We start from the raw sequence: 16,428 nt of genomic DNA on the forward strand, positions 1-16,428 counted from the left end.
ATGAATAGCCTAGGGGATGGGGGACGAGAAGACCCCTGCCAGGGATTGAACTACTTACACAAGAAGAGCCTTCCAATCTGAAATAACCAACAAAGGGCTATAATTACAAAAGAATTTCATATGGTTTGACCACCACCAAGAGTTATTGTGCTGTACAAAACTACAAAATGTCTGAAGCATTAAACTTTATCTTCAAAAATACGTCGATTTCTTTCCCTCCAAAGCTGCCAAACAAAAGCTCTTCACCAAGGGCCTCATTTCTCTGTCTGTAGGAGTTGCCCTACACTACCTTGTGGGCAAAGAATCAATTCTAGCAAACCAAATGATATCCTGGTTTATAATCACCAACACTCCACAAGAAGCTCCAGATATCTTTTCAAAAGAGTTGATAACCTTTACCGTAGCCCGTAAGAGACAGAAATAATAGAGGGCGAGACTATTTAAGACCAACTGTGCCACAGTAATCTCCCCGCTTTTGAGATTTGCAAGTCCTTCCATTTCTCCAACTTCCTACTAAATTTCTCCATAATCTGTTTTCCAAAAAAGTCAAATCTCCTATGATATTTGCCTAGAGGGAATCCAAGATAGTTAACTAAAAAAGACTCGCTTCTACACCCCAGGCCCAGCCATTTCGTCACCTCATTGACCTCTTGGGGGCAGATATTTACCCCGATAATGAAGGTCTTCGAAAGATTCAAAGAAAGACTAGAGCCTTACAATACCAAACTCAATACATGACACCAGTGAAGTCTATAAGGCTATTAACAGAGCCCTAGCTGAATATAATAGTATCATTTGCATTCTAAAGATGACTCACCTCCACAACCTCGAAACCACGTATGGCTCTCATTACAGTAGTAAATAAGGCGATTATGAGATTCTCCAATAATGGTGAAGAGGAAAGAGGATAGGGAATCCCCTATCTCAAACCTCTTTTTGCAAAGATCTTCCCCTGGAACTCCTATTACCAAAAATAGAAAAATAAGCAGTCAAGAACACAACCTCCATCTTCTCCATCTAGGGCCAAAACCTATCAGCCTGGCCACCCATAAACCTTCGAGCTAGTCCACCAAGCTTCACAATTTTCCAAAAATTGAGGAGACTCCAACAAGACATTTTCAAAACGGAACAGCATAGGGCCCCAAATTTTGCGCTCCCATGGTTAAAAGAAGAGGGTAGTGGTCGGATGTCATTCTGGCCATTCTATCCCACATAAAATCTCTGAGCACCTCGGCCATTTATTTAGACATAATAATAAAAGATTATATCCAATCTGAATGCTACCATACAACCTCTAAAGATAGACCAAGTAAATACCCTATTACATAGCGGAACGTCATTAATCTCAAGGTTTGAGATTAGGACATTAAACTTGTTCATGCTAGATGTTATTCTGCCCCGTTAAGGTTTTCAGATGTTCTTCTTATCACCTTCTTATCACCTTGAAATCCCCCTAGGCACCAATTCCCTTGACAAAAGTCAGCCAAGTCTACTATCTCCTACTAGAAATCCTCACGACCATGGGGTGTAGCTAAACCATAAACCCCTGTGAACCAAATATTCACACAACAATTAAACAGAGATAAAACAGATATGGAAAACGAACCCACAATTGATTCTACTACAAAAATATTTGCCTCTTTCCACATCAAGAGAATGCCTCCAAAAGAACCCTCAGACTTTTGTGGGCCCTTCTGGTTTGAGCCTCCTACACAACCAATAAGGCCCGAGTTATTATGTTCATAATTGATGAAACACCCAAAAACCTCCCCAATCACAATGAATATTTCTTTTGATCATAAATGCAGGAGAATATTCTTGAGTCTTATCCAACTCCCATAGGAGGGTAGTTAGGGCACCACTCGCATTTTGTGTGTTTCAATACATTCCAGTATTCCGTTCTGCCCCAAAGGGCAGCCTAGTTGGCAAGGGTTTAGGGTCTCTTGGTCATGCTGGCTTAGAGGTCTCAGATTCGAACCTTCCGATGAGCTTAATACCAAAAATTCTTGATGTCTGCTGGGGTCCGAGCCTAAGGGTGGGCACGAGTGGCTCTGGGTATATGGGAGCAAAGTACCGACTCCCAATTGTCAAAAAAATATATATATATATTCCAGTATTCCACCTTCAGTGTTAAAGGCCCAAAAGTCACCCAATCTTTGTTCATGGAGAACAACCTATGTCAAATAGTGAGCATCCCTTATTTTTACTTGTTAATAATTTCTTTTGTAAAAAACATAACTTGTATCAATCAAAGACAAAACACAAAAGGGGATGAGATATCTCCGGAAAAAAACCATTTACAAAAAAAATTCCCAATTGGTATAAATTTGAGAAAACCCATAATTACATAACTCTTTGCTAAGGGAGCACCAAAAAGAAGCATGATATTTGACATTATCCCAACAGACATCTCTAGGCATGTTTTCCCCTTGGAAGATCCTCCCATCTCTCATCCCACAGGTTCAGAGAAGAGCCACCACAGCATTGTACCACAAAATTATAACCTTCTAACAAAAACGGTCCCATGTAAGAGCTGAATCCAACCATCTAAGCCCAAAATGGGGAAAGTCCCTGAAAGCTTGAAAAGATTGAGGAGAGCATTCCAGCACATGAAAGCAAATGGGCACGAAAAAAGAAGGGGCTGACTATCTTCCCCATTCCCTTTACACATCACACACAAGCTAGGAGACAAAGCAAGTCAGGAAAACTTTTTCAAATTCTGACATGGGTGCTTAGTTTATCAAGAGACCACCCTTTTTTTATCATCACACTCTCTAATATTAAAGCCCATGATCAAGTTTATACGCCCATTCATCGGTTTCCAAATCTGTGAGATTTTTTCTAAAATTATGGTCTCAGCTCTTAGAAAATGCATTCCAGAATTGAGAAACAACGGAATTTTGAGTATTTTCCAGCCTACACAGCCTTGGATAATCTATTTTAGGGGTTTATTAGAAAGCCATTGATCGGCCCACAACGAAACCTTGTCTCCTCTTCCAACCTCACACTTATACCACTTATCAGCTTTAATACAGCATTTTGAGATCCGCACCCAAGGTCTCTTGAATCTATGGCTTGATTTTGGGTTTTCATCTTTAAGGTTTCCCACCCCAAGGCCTCCGCTTTAGATAGGGAGGGAAGTTGTATACCAATTGGAACCGCTTTTGTAATTTAGATTCGCTTTGGTGCTTTGGCCTATACTTCTATATGGTCTCCTTTCTGTAATTTCATATCTCTTAATCTTATTAAAAAAAAAAAAATATATATATATATATATATATATATATATAGATTCCAAAAAGCACACACAAATTTGCTAATCTTCAAGATCCTATGATGACTAGTTAGATTATCCTTAACTTTAAATGATGCATACTAAAGGGATTTGAAAGAATTATAATGGGATTAGGGAACTTACTATAAGCCTCGAGCAATGCAGTGCAGCATGAAGCTGGAACAGGTGATGATGGAAGCTCTCTTAGAATGTGCTACATTTCAAATAACTCATCAAGATGTCAAAATTGTACATATAAATTAAAAAATCAAGATATCATAAATATGGTGAAGGCAAGCACCTTAATACAATCACCAATGACATGAGCATCCTCGTCAGAACCAAATTCTGTCTTACCTAGAAGTAATAAAGCAAATTAAGGCATGTATTCCAACTTGACTGCATGCATATACTTGACAGCAAACGGATCATCCACATAATTTGTGGTTTACTTAATCGTGTCCTCGTCAATTAGAAACATTTAAATAATACCTTGTTCATATTCCTGAACTCTGCGGTCTACCTCTTCAACATCTGCAGACTGCCGTAAAATACCTTCTACCTTGGTTCCTAAAGAAAAGTTTTTTTTTATAAGAAACAATTTCATTGATGAGTGAAATTACAAAAGAGGGGGAAAGAGTAAACCCCAAACACCAAAGAAGTTACACAAAACTTCCTAAAGAAAAGTTCAAAAATATCAAGTTGGTTTGACGATATAAAAAGTGAATAAGTAGTTTGCACATGAATCTGCAAAATAAGCAGCAAATAACATCTCTTTACATGAAGGGAAGCTGTTTCTTAAGCTTCAGTTTAAGGATATAATCTCCGTATATCTCATTTTGTAACTCTTAATCTGTTAATTATTGAAACTCTAATTCCGCATACCTCGCTTAGTAACTCATTTAATAAATTATGGTTTAGTTTCCCACAAACATTCTGAATAAATGAAAAACAACTTTGCTTGTCACAGGCCTAACTCATCGAAATATTGATGGTAAAACAAAAAATACCCTTCTATTAAATGTACGCTTCACTAATTTCAGATTCGTCAATTTGGGAATATTAAAATGACTCTTAGGCTTCTTTCTTTAAGATGATTAATACTGTTGACTTTATTCATAGGTCCTCTGGTGCTGGCCTGCATCGATGTGTGCTGTGCAAATAGGCATCAAGTTATTTTTGGAGTTATTCAATTGCTGTGAATATTTCGTGCAGCATTTAGAGTTCTTATGCAGAGACTCTCTTGGTTTGCTTCTTTAGGGTGGATTAACACCACTAATGTTCTTCATAGGTGCTCAGCTCACATTGCTGTGTTCTGTGCAAATAGGCTACATAGAAACTCAATCAGATTTTTTGTAGATGTTTTTTTGCTGTGAATTCTTGGTAGAGCTGCTGAAGTTCCTTACGAATGATGCTGGTTCATCATCTAGGTCTATGACGGAAGAGGTGCACACTTTCCACTGCAAGAAAGGGAATCTTATGTGACAAGCCAATTCTTTTACCATTTTGTGGAGGTTTTGGCTCGACAAAATAGGAGGTCTTTTCAGGGTGTAAAGGGTGCATCGTGCATGGGGGGAGGTTTATGGTATAATTCACTTTTTTTTTTTTTGGTATGAAACAAATATTTCATTGATGGTATGAAATATACAAAAGGCCACATGGGCAATTACAAGAAAGCCTTCCAACTTGTAATAAGAACATTAAGAGAGTAGTTGTTGAACTTTGAAGGGAGAGTATAATTCACTATAATGCCTCCTTTTAAGGTAAAGGATAAAAGAAAAAAAGTGAAAGGGCATCTCAGGAAGACATATTCAGCACTTTCACCATTAGTGTAGAATCGAATGCAAAAATTTGGTTCAAGACGATTATTTTGAAGTTGTTAGAGTATATATTAGTATATTTTATATTCTTGTATTAATATTAATTTGTCCTTTACCTTCTCCTTATAGGATTAGGTCAACTTTGTATATTTGTCTATATATATAGACTTTAATAATGAGAATACAAAATATTGGATTTTATCCAACCTTAGTCTCTACATGGTATCAGAGCTCTAGGTTTTGTGCCCATTAGGGTTTTGATGCCCATAAGGGTTTTGTGCCCATTAGGGTTTTGGTGCCCATTAGGGTTTTGGGCCCATTAGGGTTTTGTCCCTTAGGGTTTTTGTTCATTGCTATCCAACACTCACCACAGCCGTCGCCGCCGCCCACTGCCGCCGCCCACCGCCGCCGTTTGCTGATTTGCCAATTATTTTTCCAATTTCTATTCGTGGGTTTCGTCTCGCCGTCCTTCGCACCTTCGTCGCGGTGCGCTTCCGTGACCGCCAGTCGCCTTTACCCCTCTGGTTGTCGTGGGGAAGCACTTGGGGTTTCTGGTTTCAGAAAACACCTAATCTGGTTTGGTTCCAACCATTTGATTCATCTATTTTCCTTCGAACCTGCCCAATCAGCATCTGAAAAACATTCAATATTAAGATGACCATGATCTTTATATAACAAGCCACGTCCAGGAGCACCTTTCAAATAACATAGAATATGTTCCAATGCGATCCAATGGTCAGTTGTAGGAGAACTCATAAACTGACTCATAATACTGACTGGATAAGCTATGTCTGGCCTCGTAACCGTAAGATAATTCAGCTTCCCTACTAATCTCCTATACTTCTCAGGATCTATCAACAACTCTCCTTCCTTTGTAAGTTGTAAATTAGGTATCATTGGGGTACTACGCGGCTTAGCAGCTAACTTTCCTGTTTCAGTTAACAAGTCAAGTACATACTTTCTTTGTGACAAAAGGATCCCCTTCTTGCTCCTTGTTACTTCAATTCCTAAGAAATATTTCAACATTCCCAAATCTTTAGTATGAAATTGACTATGAAGAAAAGACTTGAGTGATAGGATGCCTGATGAATCATTACCAGTAATCACAATATCATCAACATATACCACTAGTAAGATAACACCAGACTCAGATCTTTTATAAAAGAACAGAATGATCTGACTTACCCTTCTTCATTCCAAAATTCTCAATCACCTGACTGAATTTTCCAAACCATGCTCGCGGACTTTGTTTCAACCCATATAAGGATTTACGAAGGCGACATACCTTTCCATTCTCCCCCTGAGCAACAAAACCTGGCGGTTGCTCTATATAAACTTCTTCTTGAAGATCACCATGGAGGAATGCATTTTTAATATCAAGCTGATGCAAGGGCCAATGGTGAATAGATGTCAATTAAATGAATAACCTGACAGAAGTCAATTTAGCAACCGGAGAAAAAGTATCAGAATAATCAATTCCGTAAGTCTGCGCATATCCTTTAGCAATTCAAACGGGCAATGGATCCATCAGGATGAACTTTAACAGCAAACACTCATTTACAACTGATAGGTTTCTTTCCTGCAGGAAGAGACACTAAATCCCAAGTACCATTGTCTTCTAAGGCAGTCATCTCCTCCAACATAGCAGCCCGCCAACCAGGATGAGACAAAGCTTCATAAACAGTTTTAGGAATAGATACAGATTCAAGGGATGCAATAAACGAACAAGTAGATGATGATAAATGGTTATATGAAACAAAAGAAGAAACAGGATAAGTACACTTACGCTTACCTTTTCGAAGGGCAATAGGAAGGTCATCACTCGTTCCTGGATCCACAGGTAAAGAAGCTGCTGGTATAGGGCATGAGTCCGTAGGAGGTTGCCGACGAGAATAAACTTGAGTAATAGTGGGAAGAGAAGGATCAGGCGCAGAGGGAGATGTATTGCTAGGAAGTTCTTCAGTAGAAGTAGAGACAATAGAATAGACAAGAAAGGTATCATCTTCCTGTGACTGCTCCCCCTCCCCCTGACTGGTACTCAAGGACAATGAAAAAGAAGTATTTTCAAAGAACGAACGAACGTAACGTAAGGAGAGACAAGATATCTATTGAGATCAGGACAATAACATCGATATCCTTTTTGAACAAGAGAGTAACCAAGGAAAATGCATTTCAATGACTTAGGGTCTAATTTGGTGAGCTGGAGGCGAACATCCCGAACGAAAGAAGTGGAACCAAATATTTTAGGTTTAATAGGAAATAAAGGTTGCGTAGGACACAGAGTACGATAAGGTATTCCACCCTTAAGAACTGACGAAGGCATGCGATTAATCAAGAAGCAAGCTGTCGAAACAGCATCGCCCAAAAGTATTTTGGAACATGCATTTTTTTAAACAAAGATACAACTTCTCATTAAAATAATGAAAAGATAATACAAGTGTTTAAGGATACAAACTCCCGAAAGAGTGAAAAAATAAAAGTAAAAAATGTAAATAACAGAATTACACAGAATTAATAAAAGCTCCCCAATTAGCATAAATCATAGAAGGAGAGTGATGCAAAAAAGAGTCGACAAGAGAACACCAAAGTGAAGCTTTAAACTTAGCTGAATAGAAACTTTCGTCGAAAAGTCTTCGTTTTTCTTCAAATAATCTTGAATTCCTCTCGAACCACAATTCCGATAATAAGGCTTTGACAACATTTAACCATAAAAACCGAACTGAAGAGGAAAGATGAGGAGGCCCATGTAAAAGCTGATAAACATTGTCCCCGGCCTTGAGATCAAAACACCAATCCACATTGAATTGATGGAATAACAGATTCCAACACTTAGAGGCAAAGTAGCAATGAAAAAATAGATGGTCATGATCCTCCCCACTCTTTGTACAGAGGCAACAAAAAGAGGGAAGTAGGGCATCAGAAGGAGATTTCTTCTGAATAATATCAGCCGTATTCAACTTTCCTTGAAAGAGAATCCAGCAAAACACATTAACCCTTCTTGGGCTCTTGGTTTTCCATAAAGCAGCAAAGAATTCCTTGGGCATCGATGCATTTGAACCAAATCTTCTTAGTGAAGCAACTGTAAACAAACCAGAAGGTTCAAGACTCCAAAATCTATTATCAATTGTATCTGAAATGGACAGCAGATTTAGAGCTGATAATAATGTAGAAAATTCCTCCACTTCTACCTCTTTCAAAGCTCTTCGCAACACTAAATTCCATGAACTAGTATTTGAATCCCAAAAGCTTGATACCACACCATTAGGATTGATAGAAAGTTTAAAAATTCTGGGAAATGCAGACTTCAAAGGCTCTTTACCAACCCAAGTAGAATGCCAGAATGATACACTTCGACCATTGCCTACTTTAAAATGTACCAAAGAATTGACTGAATTCCAATGTCTAGAAATACCACTCCAAGGACAGCGGCGGCAAATATTCGAGTTGATGGTAGTAAACCAATTTAATGGCTCGTAACCATACAAACTTTCCACCACTTGTCTCCATAAAGAGGAATGCATTTGAAACATTAAGGCTCTTGCTGTTTCGAGAAGATGTCTATTTTTCCTTTCTGCAACTCCATTTTGAGACGGAGTATCAACACACGAGGATTGATGAATAATACCATGTTCACTTAAATAGGAGCCAAGAGCACCAGAAAAATATTCCTTAGCATTATCACTCCGTAGAACTTTAAGAGAGCCACCAAACTGAGTTCGAATTTCAGCATGAAAGTTACGAAAATGAGAAAGTAACTCAGAACAATGTTTCATCAAATATAACCAAGTTACACGAGAGAAATCATCGACAAAAGTAACAAAATACCGAAATCCATTTTTGGACTCAATAGGACAAGGACCCCAAACATCAGAATGGACTAATTCAAAAAGAGCATTAGCTCGTGTATTGACTCTAGGATAGGAAGTGAGACGATGAAACTTAGCAAATTGACATGACTCACAATCTAAAGAATGCAAACTATGAAATTGAGGACGGAGACTCTTTAACACGGAGAGAGATGGATGGCCCAAACGACAATGTTCTTCGAATGGAGTTGGCACTCGAGTGCAAACGGTGGCTGTAGGTATTTGTGTATCAAACGTGTAGAGGCCATTAGATTCACGCCCTTTACCAATAGTCTTTTTCGTTGTAAGATCCTGAAATAAGCAATAACCAGGAAAGAATAAGACACAACAATTGAGATCACGAGTAAGTTTACTGACAGAGATCAAATTTAAAACAGAGGTCAATGAAAGAGTTTTGGAGAGATGAACTGTGCCAGAGCCAAGAACAGGAGAAGTGGTGCCTTCCGCTATTGTAACATCAGGTAAAGATGTAGATGGTGAAAAGGTAGCAAATAAATTGGGGTTACCTGACATATGATTCGTAGCACCAGAGTCAATGACCCATTTTGACGCGGAGGAAATAAGACATTTATTGGTATTACCTGAATCAGCAATGACAGTGATTGGATTAGAGGATGATGTCATCAATGACTCTTGATACTGTTGGAATTTAGCAAACTCTTCTGCAGAAATCGTTACCATTAATTTCTTCTCAACTTCAACAATATGGACACAAACAAAAACGGCACTGAAACAGACCAAACCAAATCTGAAGGAGGAAAGGGAATGGAACTAAACCAATTGAACAGAGCCAAGTGAACCAAACCAATTGAACTAAAACAAACGAACCAGACCAGAATCGGTATAAATCAACCAAACCGAACCAGAATGTGACGAACCAGGCCGAATCGAACCTGACCGCCAATCGCCTTTACCCCTCTGGTTGTCGTGGGGAAGCACTTGGGGTTTCTGGTTTCAAAAAACACCTAATCCGGTTTGGTTCCAACCATTTGATTCATCTATTTTGTTTGGTTCAGGTGGTTTGGTCTGGTTCTGTCGTTTTGTTCAAATAAGTTCGCTTGTTTGTTATGGCTGAGAAGAAATCAATCGTAACTTCTGAGGTGATCCCAATGATATCAAAAATCACAGAACACAAGTTGAATGAAGCACGAATAGATTATTTGTCTAACAAGTTGGGCATGATTAACATATATGCACCAACTTGAGGGGGAGTGTTAGAGTATATATTAGTATATTTTATATTCTTGTATTAATATTAATTTGTCATTTACCTTCTCCTTATAGGATTAGGTCAACTTTGTATATTTGTCTATATATATAGACTTTAATAATGAGAATGCAAAATATTGGATTTTATCCAACCTTAGTCTCTACAGAAGTCAATTCTGAATTTTGTCATTAGAGGTTGGGGCACTTTTACTGTCTCTCGTTTGCCAAAAGCAATAAAATTGTCCAAATAGCTGCATAGTTCGATCTCTATTTAGAAGGGCACAAAATTATAGCTCCAAATCATGCTTCCTTGAAGCGTTATGAGATGGACATATATTGTTGATCTCAAACCATTACTGTTAATAATAAGAAAAAAGCACAGCTAAAAGAAAGTTTGAAGTAATAATGACCTGATATCACAGATCTACAAAATAAGAGAAAGACATCCAAAATGCACCAGGTGAGAATAGCACTAATTTCATCATAATTTCAATATAACCTCTTACCAAATGTTTCAAGAAACCGAAGTGCTTTCTCAAGGAAGGATGGACCTCCGTCAATATCTTCCAGTGCAAGTAAAATAGGTCTACCCACCACCAAAGATTTAACAGGACGCTTATCTCTCCCTGGATATAATTATGAAATATTGATGGATTACCATGCATATAACCCAAGCATGCAAAAAAGAATCAAACTAAATTGAAAGAAATAATTGCAAAATGATAGCAGAGTACAAACATGGATGGAAAGAACTGTCAATTTTGTCATTTGTGTCATTGCGAAAAATCCCATTATGTCCCATGACAAGAGCAGCACTTGGTGCTTGTGCAAGGGCTTGTTCAAGTGCCGTTCTCCATTCAAACAAATCATCCGACGTCTCAGCCTTTTTTGTAGGAGGCACAGGAACAGAAAGATTTGATTAATAAAAAATAATATAAAACAAAATATTCTATGCATATATGATATAAGCCTAAATAGAGCACCTTGAGAGTGAAAGCTCGTCCATCACGACCATCAGGAAACAATACAGTCAAGAGTTTCTTATCCTCTCTAACAACAACACTACATACATAGAGTTGCATTCGTAAGTTCAATAATACCAAATAAAATTTTAAAAATTCACCTTCATGAAGACCAACTTACCTCCCTGAATTATTCAAGTCTATGCCCCCCAAAGTTAGATTCACTTCACCCCCTCTTTGAGGAAGTGCAGTCTGTATACATAATAATAAAAGATATTTCAGTTGATATAAATGAATCACACTACATGAAGATCTAAATAAGTTAATATAGTTGCAAGCTAATAGGACTTGTATAAGAATCAACATTTATAGCAGAAGTCAATGAACATTAACTTATCGGAAGGTAAATAAGCTAAACTACAAAAGGGGGGAGATGCTACTGCCTTTTCTAAACAAGAAATCAAAACAGAAATTGTTCGAGGTTATAACCCCATAGGGAGTGAAAAGAAAACCAATAAAAATAACCAGCCACTCATGGCTTTTCCGGCAAACCCTCCGGTGAAGCACAAACCTCACCTTATCACCATTGAACGGAAACATTTCTCAATAACCACCGACCACCGTTTTCGGGGAAGTAGAGTTAGAATCTCTAAAACTTCTAAAGACAGGGCCTTCTTTATTTCATTACATTGGTCCACCCTCTCATGGCTGACGAACACTTTCTCCACTCTCCTCCCCCTCCCCCTTAATCTTAAGTTCTTTAAGGAGACACACACTGATGACCAAACTATTTGGGTTGAGAAGACAAGCAACCGTAAATGTATCATTGCAGAGATTGCAAAGCTTGATAACAATGGCGGCCTTAACAAGATCCTGGTCCCCGTTGGTGAAGATAGACAAGGTTGGAAGGCTTTCTTTAACCTCTTAAAAGACCCTTCTCTAGTACCTAACCCACCGAATCCTCCATCCATTAATAACCCAACTACCAAACCGGCACCCACACCCATCAATGCTTCTACTGACCAACCTACCTACATAGACGTCCTTTCATAAAGGCAAGCAACTGATAATGGATGCCCCCCCCCCCCCCCCCCCGAGCTCCCCTATTAAACCATCGGACTTATCCCTTGTCTATAGAGTATGCATAAGCTGACCCCTAGTTAGTGTCATCTATCATTGTTATTCGAAAATACTTCTATGATGATTGGTTTAAAATCAATAGAAGACATCAGCTTTTACTGTTCTTTAAACCCCCTCATGGCAAACAAGGGTCTTCTTAGAGTGGAAGGAAAATAACAAGCCCATAGCAACCTAAAAGACTGGTATAAAGTTGCAGCTATCAGCTCAAGTTTTTGACTTGGAGACCTTAACCACAGCTCCTCATGTTTGATGCCATCGTACGGGGGATGGATCCGAATCTAGAACCTCCCCCTTGATAAATGGAACAAAGAAACCTTCAGATACATAGGAGATGCATGTGGCGGATATATTGAGACTGCAAAGAAAACTCTTTCCCAGCTTGATCTAATGGAAGCCACCATCAGAATGAAGGAGAACCCATTTGGTTTTATTCCCGCACAAGTTTTAATACCCACGTCCTCCACAAATCAGAACAAAGTACTGATTGATCCATTCTTCAAGTCTAATCTCTTTATGAGTTATTAGGACGGAATCCATGGAGTTGTGTCGAAAGATCTGCCCTCTGTTCTAACATCGGGGAGCTGCTCCGATGGCTTGTTAGGTCCAGGCCCACATGTTTCACAATTTGGGAAAGAGTACCAGCCTAACTCCAAAAGTCTACCCTCTTTTTCCTCTCCTCGTACCTACTACCCATTGACTTTCCAGCTAGCCCATTGCTCGAGGAACCTCTGCCATTGCCTTTTGTCCCATCTAAACCTTCTCCACAACTTCTCTCTTCACATTCGAGGAACAATCTCTCTCCACCAATCATATCACACCATACTATCCCTTGTATCACCTCGAATGACTCCCATTCTTTCACCAAATCACAAGCTACCTCTGATACCAGAGTCCCTATTGATCCTCTTCCCAATCCCACTCTACTTCTTGAGGGCCCAAAACTAGCCGTTACCATTTGATGAACGAGAATCCTTTCTCATATCGAGCACAAAGCATACCACCAATCCCCTCACTTCGAATCAACTCTTTGAATAAGACCAATGCATTTCCAGCCCCTACCCTCTCTCCTCTTAACCACCCTCCCCTACCGCCTCTGTTCATGCTACCCACACTATCAACCTTGACCTTCTTGCACCACAGATCACCCATTCACGCCCTGTCCTTTTCGACCCCACTATCCACCCATCAGAAGAGCTTTGTACTATGGGGATGGGTATCTTCCCTATACCCACTAAAAGCACAAAAAAGATGTTATCCCTAAGAGAGCAAAGCAAAGGGAAAAGAGAGCTAGCGGGTCTTACCTCAGCTATCAACTATGACAAGCAACAACTGAAACAAGCCAGTGGAGGATCATCCTCATCTAAATTATTTTCATTGCATGGAATGTACGGGGATTGGGCTCTTGGGAAAAACGAGCCTTGGTAAAAAATCTCATCCTCAAACAGAACCCTACCGTTGTTATTCTTCAAGAAACAAAGTTGGATAAGATCTATCACTTCACAATCAAATCTCTATGGAGCTCTAGGGATATAGGTTGGACTGCCTTGAATGCATCGGGCTCATCAAGGAGCATATTGATCATGTGAAATGAACCCTCTCTACAAATCTGTGATATCACGGTAGTCTTATTTTCTTTATCTATACACATTACCCTCTCTGATGTGTTCTCCTTCTGGCTTACAGGAGTTTATAGCCCCACAAAGACTAAGGAAAAGCCCCCTCCTCCTCTTGAGAGAACTAACTAATCTATCTTTCCTCTGTACCACTGGTTGGCTTTTGTGAGGGAACTTTAATTCTATTAGATGGGCCAAAGAAAAATCCACCTATAGAAGACCCACCAGACACATGGATTGTTTCAACTCATTCATCAACGATGCTAGCTTGCTCGACATTCCCTTAACAAATGGCCTCTACACATGGTCGAATTTTCGTGATCCCCCTACCCTTACCCTGATTGACAGATTTCTAGCTACAAAAGAATTTCTCCAGAAATTCCAGAATGTTGTCTCCAAACATTTGCATAGACCAACATCAGATTACTATCCCATTCACCTCTCCTTTGGCTTAAACAAATGGGGCCCCAGCCCTTTCAGGTTTGAAAACGTCTGGTTACAACACCATTCCTGGTTGCCATTGGTCCAATATTGGTGGATCAACACACCTCTTAAAGGCTGGCCCGGCCGTGGTTTCATACAGAAGCTAAAGGGGCTTAAGTCTGTTATCAAAACATGGAGCAAATCGACTTTTGGAAGTACCTCACTCCAAAAAAATCAGCTGTTAACGAAAATATCACTTCTAGACAGCTTAGAGGAATCAGGAACAATGCTTCCCATACAGCACACACAGAGACGAGCCCTCAAAGCACATCTTTTTTCTGTGGTTGCAAATGAGGAGATCATTTGGCGTCGGCGATGTAAATCTAAATGGCTAGAGGCTAGAGGCTAGAGATCTTAACACTTCTTTCTTCCACCGCATTATTGCTGCAAAAAGGCGGAAAAGCTCCAAAACTGAAATCCTTTCACAAGAAGGTAAAAGTCTCCTTAAAGAGAGAGATATTTAGGCTGAATTCCTTTCTTTTTTTGACAGATTACACACAAAAAAATGTAGGAAGTAGATTTCTCCCTCCATCCCTGGATTGGCATCCGATCACTCTACAAGAGAGCCTTGATATCAAACAAACTTTCACAGAGGAAGAGATTTGGAGAGTTGTCAAAGACTTAGGGCCGAACAAGTCCCCTGGCCCGAATGGTTTCACTGCGTTCTATAAAAAATTTTGGAACATCCTCAAGGTCAATATCATGAGGGTGTTCTAAGATGATTTTACGACCGGAATCATCAACGCATGCCTCAACAAAACATATGTTTGCCTCATTCCTAAGAAGCTTGATGCACGAAAGGTTGGTGACTTTCACCCAATCAACCTCAGCCTCATCCCCTATTTGTACAAGATTATTGCTAGAGTACTATCAGAACGGTTAAAAGGTTTTCTGTCACACACTATACTATCACCAAGGAGTTTGTCGCAGGGAGACAAATTCTCAATGCATCACTCATTGCTATTGAACTTATAGAAGATTGGGACAGAACCAACAAAAAGGGAGTGGTTGTCCAGATTGACATTGAAAAAGCTTTTGATAGAGTAGATTGGGACTTCCTTATTGCTGTCCTTGAAGCAAAAGGTTTTGGATCCACATGGAGAAAATGGATTAGGGGATGCATCTCCTCAGCAAATTATTCCATCATCATCAATGGTCGACTGAGAGGCAAGATCATCGCTTCTAGAGGCCTCCGGCAAGGTGACCCTTTATCCCTCTCTCTTTATAACGGTGGCTGATGTGTTTAGTAGATTGATGAATCGAGCAACCTGCACAAACCTCATCAAAGGTTTCGACCTAGGAATTAATACTTTGGAAGTCCACCATCTACAATTGCAGATGACACCATTCTCTTCTCCCCCTTTGATGATCTCTCATCCCTCACAAACATGTTCACCACTATTAGGCTTTTTGAGGAAGATACCGATCTCAATATCAATCACCAAAAAAATTGGAGATTCTGGGGGTTAATCTGGATGAGATCGAGCTAGAATCGATAGCACTAAAGTTTGATTGAAAGAAGGGTTTTTGGCCTAACACCTATCTCGGGCTTCCTCTACATGGCAATTACAAATCCCTCTCTTTTTGGGATCCAGTGGTTGAGAAAGTGAAGAAATGGTTACAACCATGGAAAAATGCTTTCATCTCCAAAAGGGGTCGGCTTACCCTCATCCAAGCCACTCTTTCCAACCTACCCACATACTATCTTTCCCTTTTCCCTATATCGTCTACTGTTGCCCAAATTATTGAAAGCATTATTAGGACTTTTCTTTGGCAGGGCAACCGAGAGCATAAAGGTACAAATCTTGTCAGATGGGAGATTGCTAAACAACTGATTGAAGAGGGAGGTTTGGGTCTCACCAATTTGAAGCTGAAAAACAGAGTGCTCCTTGCTAAATGGACTTGGAGGTATTTAAAGGAGAGATCTTCTCTTTGGAAGGAGGTTATTGAAGCAAAATATGGAAGATCAACCTGGAATCACAAACCAGTATCTTCCTCTATACCGAATGCTAAAGTCCTTGGAAAGATATCCTCAAATCCCAAGATCTAATCTATGAACGG

The 16,428-nt window shown here is 39.5% G+C and overlaps 1 protein-coding gene across 2 annotated transcripts in view; it reads right to left on the reverse strand.

The window, feature by feature from the left end:
• Window positions 1-16,428, reverse strand: part of LOC111020763 (Rho GTPase activation protein (RhoGAP) with PH domain-containing protein) — a 36,618-nt gene that overhangs the window by 11,129 nt on the left and 9,061 nt on the right. Inside the window, exons 4-10 of one of the 2 annotated variants that reach the window (XM_022297521.2) lie at window positions 11,313-11,383; window positions 11,153-11,231; window positions 10,908-11,052; window positions 10,676-10,795; window positions 3,767-3,844; window positions 3,576-3,631; window positions 3,419-3,488 (exon numbers count right to left, since the gene is read on the reverse strand). In XM_022297521.2, the coding sequence (XP_022153213.1) occupies window positions 3,419-3,488; window positions 3,576-3,631; window positions 3,767-3,844; window positions 10,676-10,795; window positions 10,908-11,052; window positions 11,153-11,231; window positions 11,313-11,383 (619 nt within the window). Of the gene's footprint in view, window positions 1-3,418; window positions 3,489-3,575; window positions 3,632-3,766; window positions 3,845-5,385; window positions 9,542-10,675; window positions 10,796-10,907; window positions 11,053-11,152; window positions 11,232-11,312; window positions 11,384-16,428 lie in introns of those variants that run through there. The other variant, XM_088126057.1, reaches the window with a different exon arrangement.

Source organism: Momordica charantia (assembly GCF_013281855.1).
Source record: "Momordica charantia cultivar OHB3-1 chromosome 6 unlocalized genomic scaffold, Mcharantia_2.0 BLBB01000006.1, whole genome shotgun sequence".
NCBI classification, from domain to species: domain Eukaryota; kingdom Viridiplantae; phylum Streptophyta; class Magnoliopsida; order Cucurbitales; family Cucurbitaceae; genus Momordica; species Momordica charantia.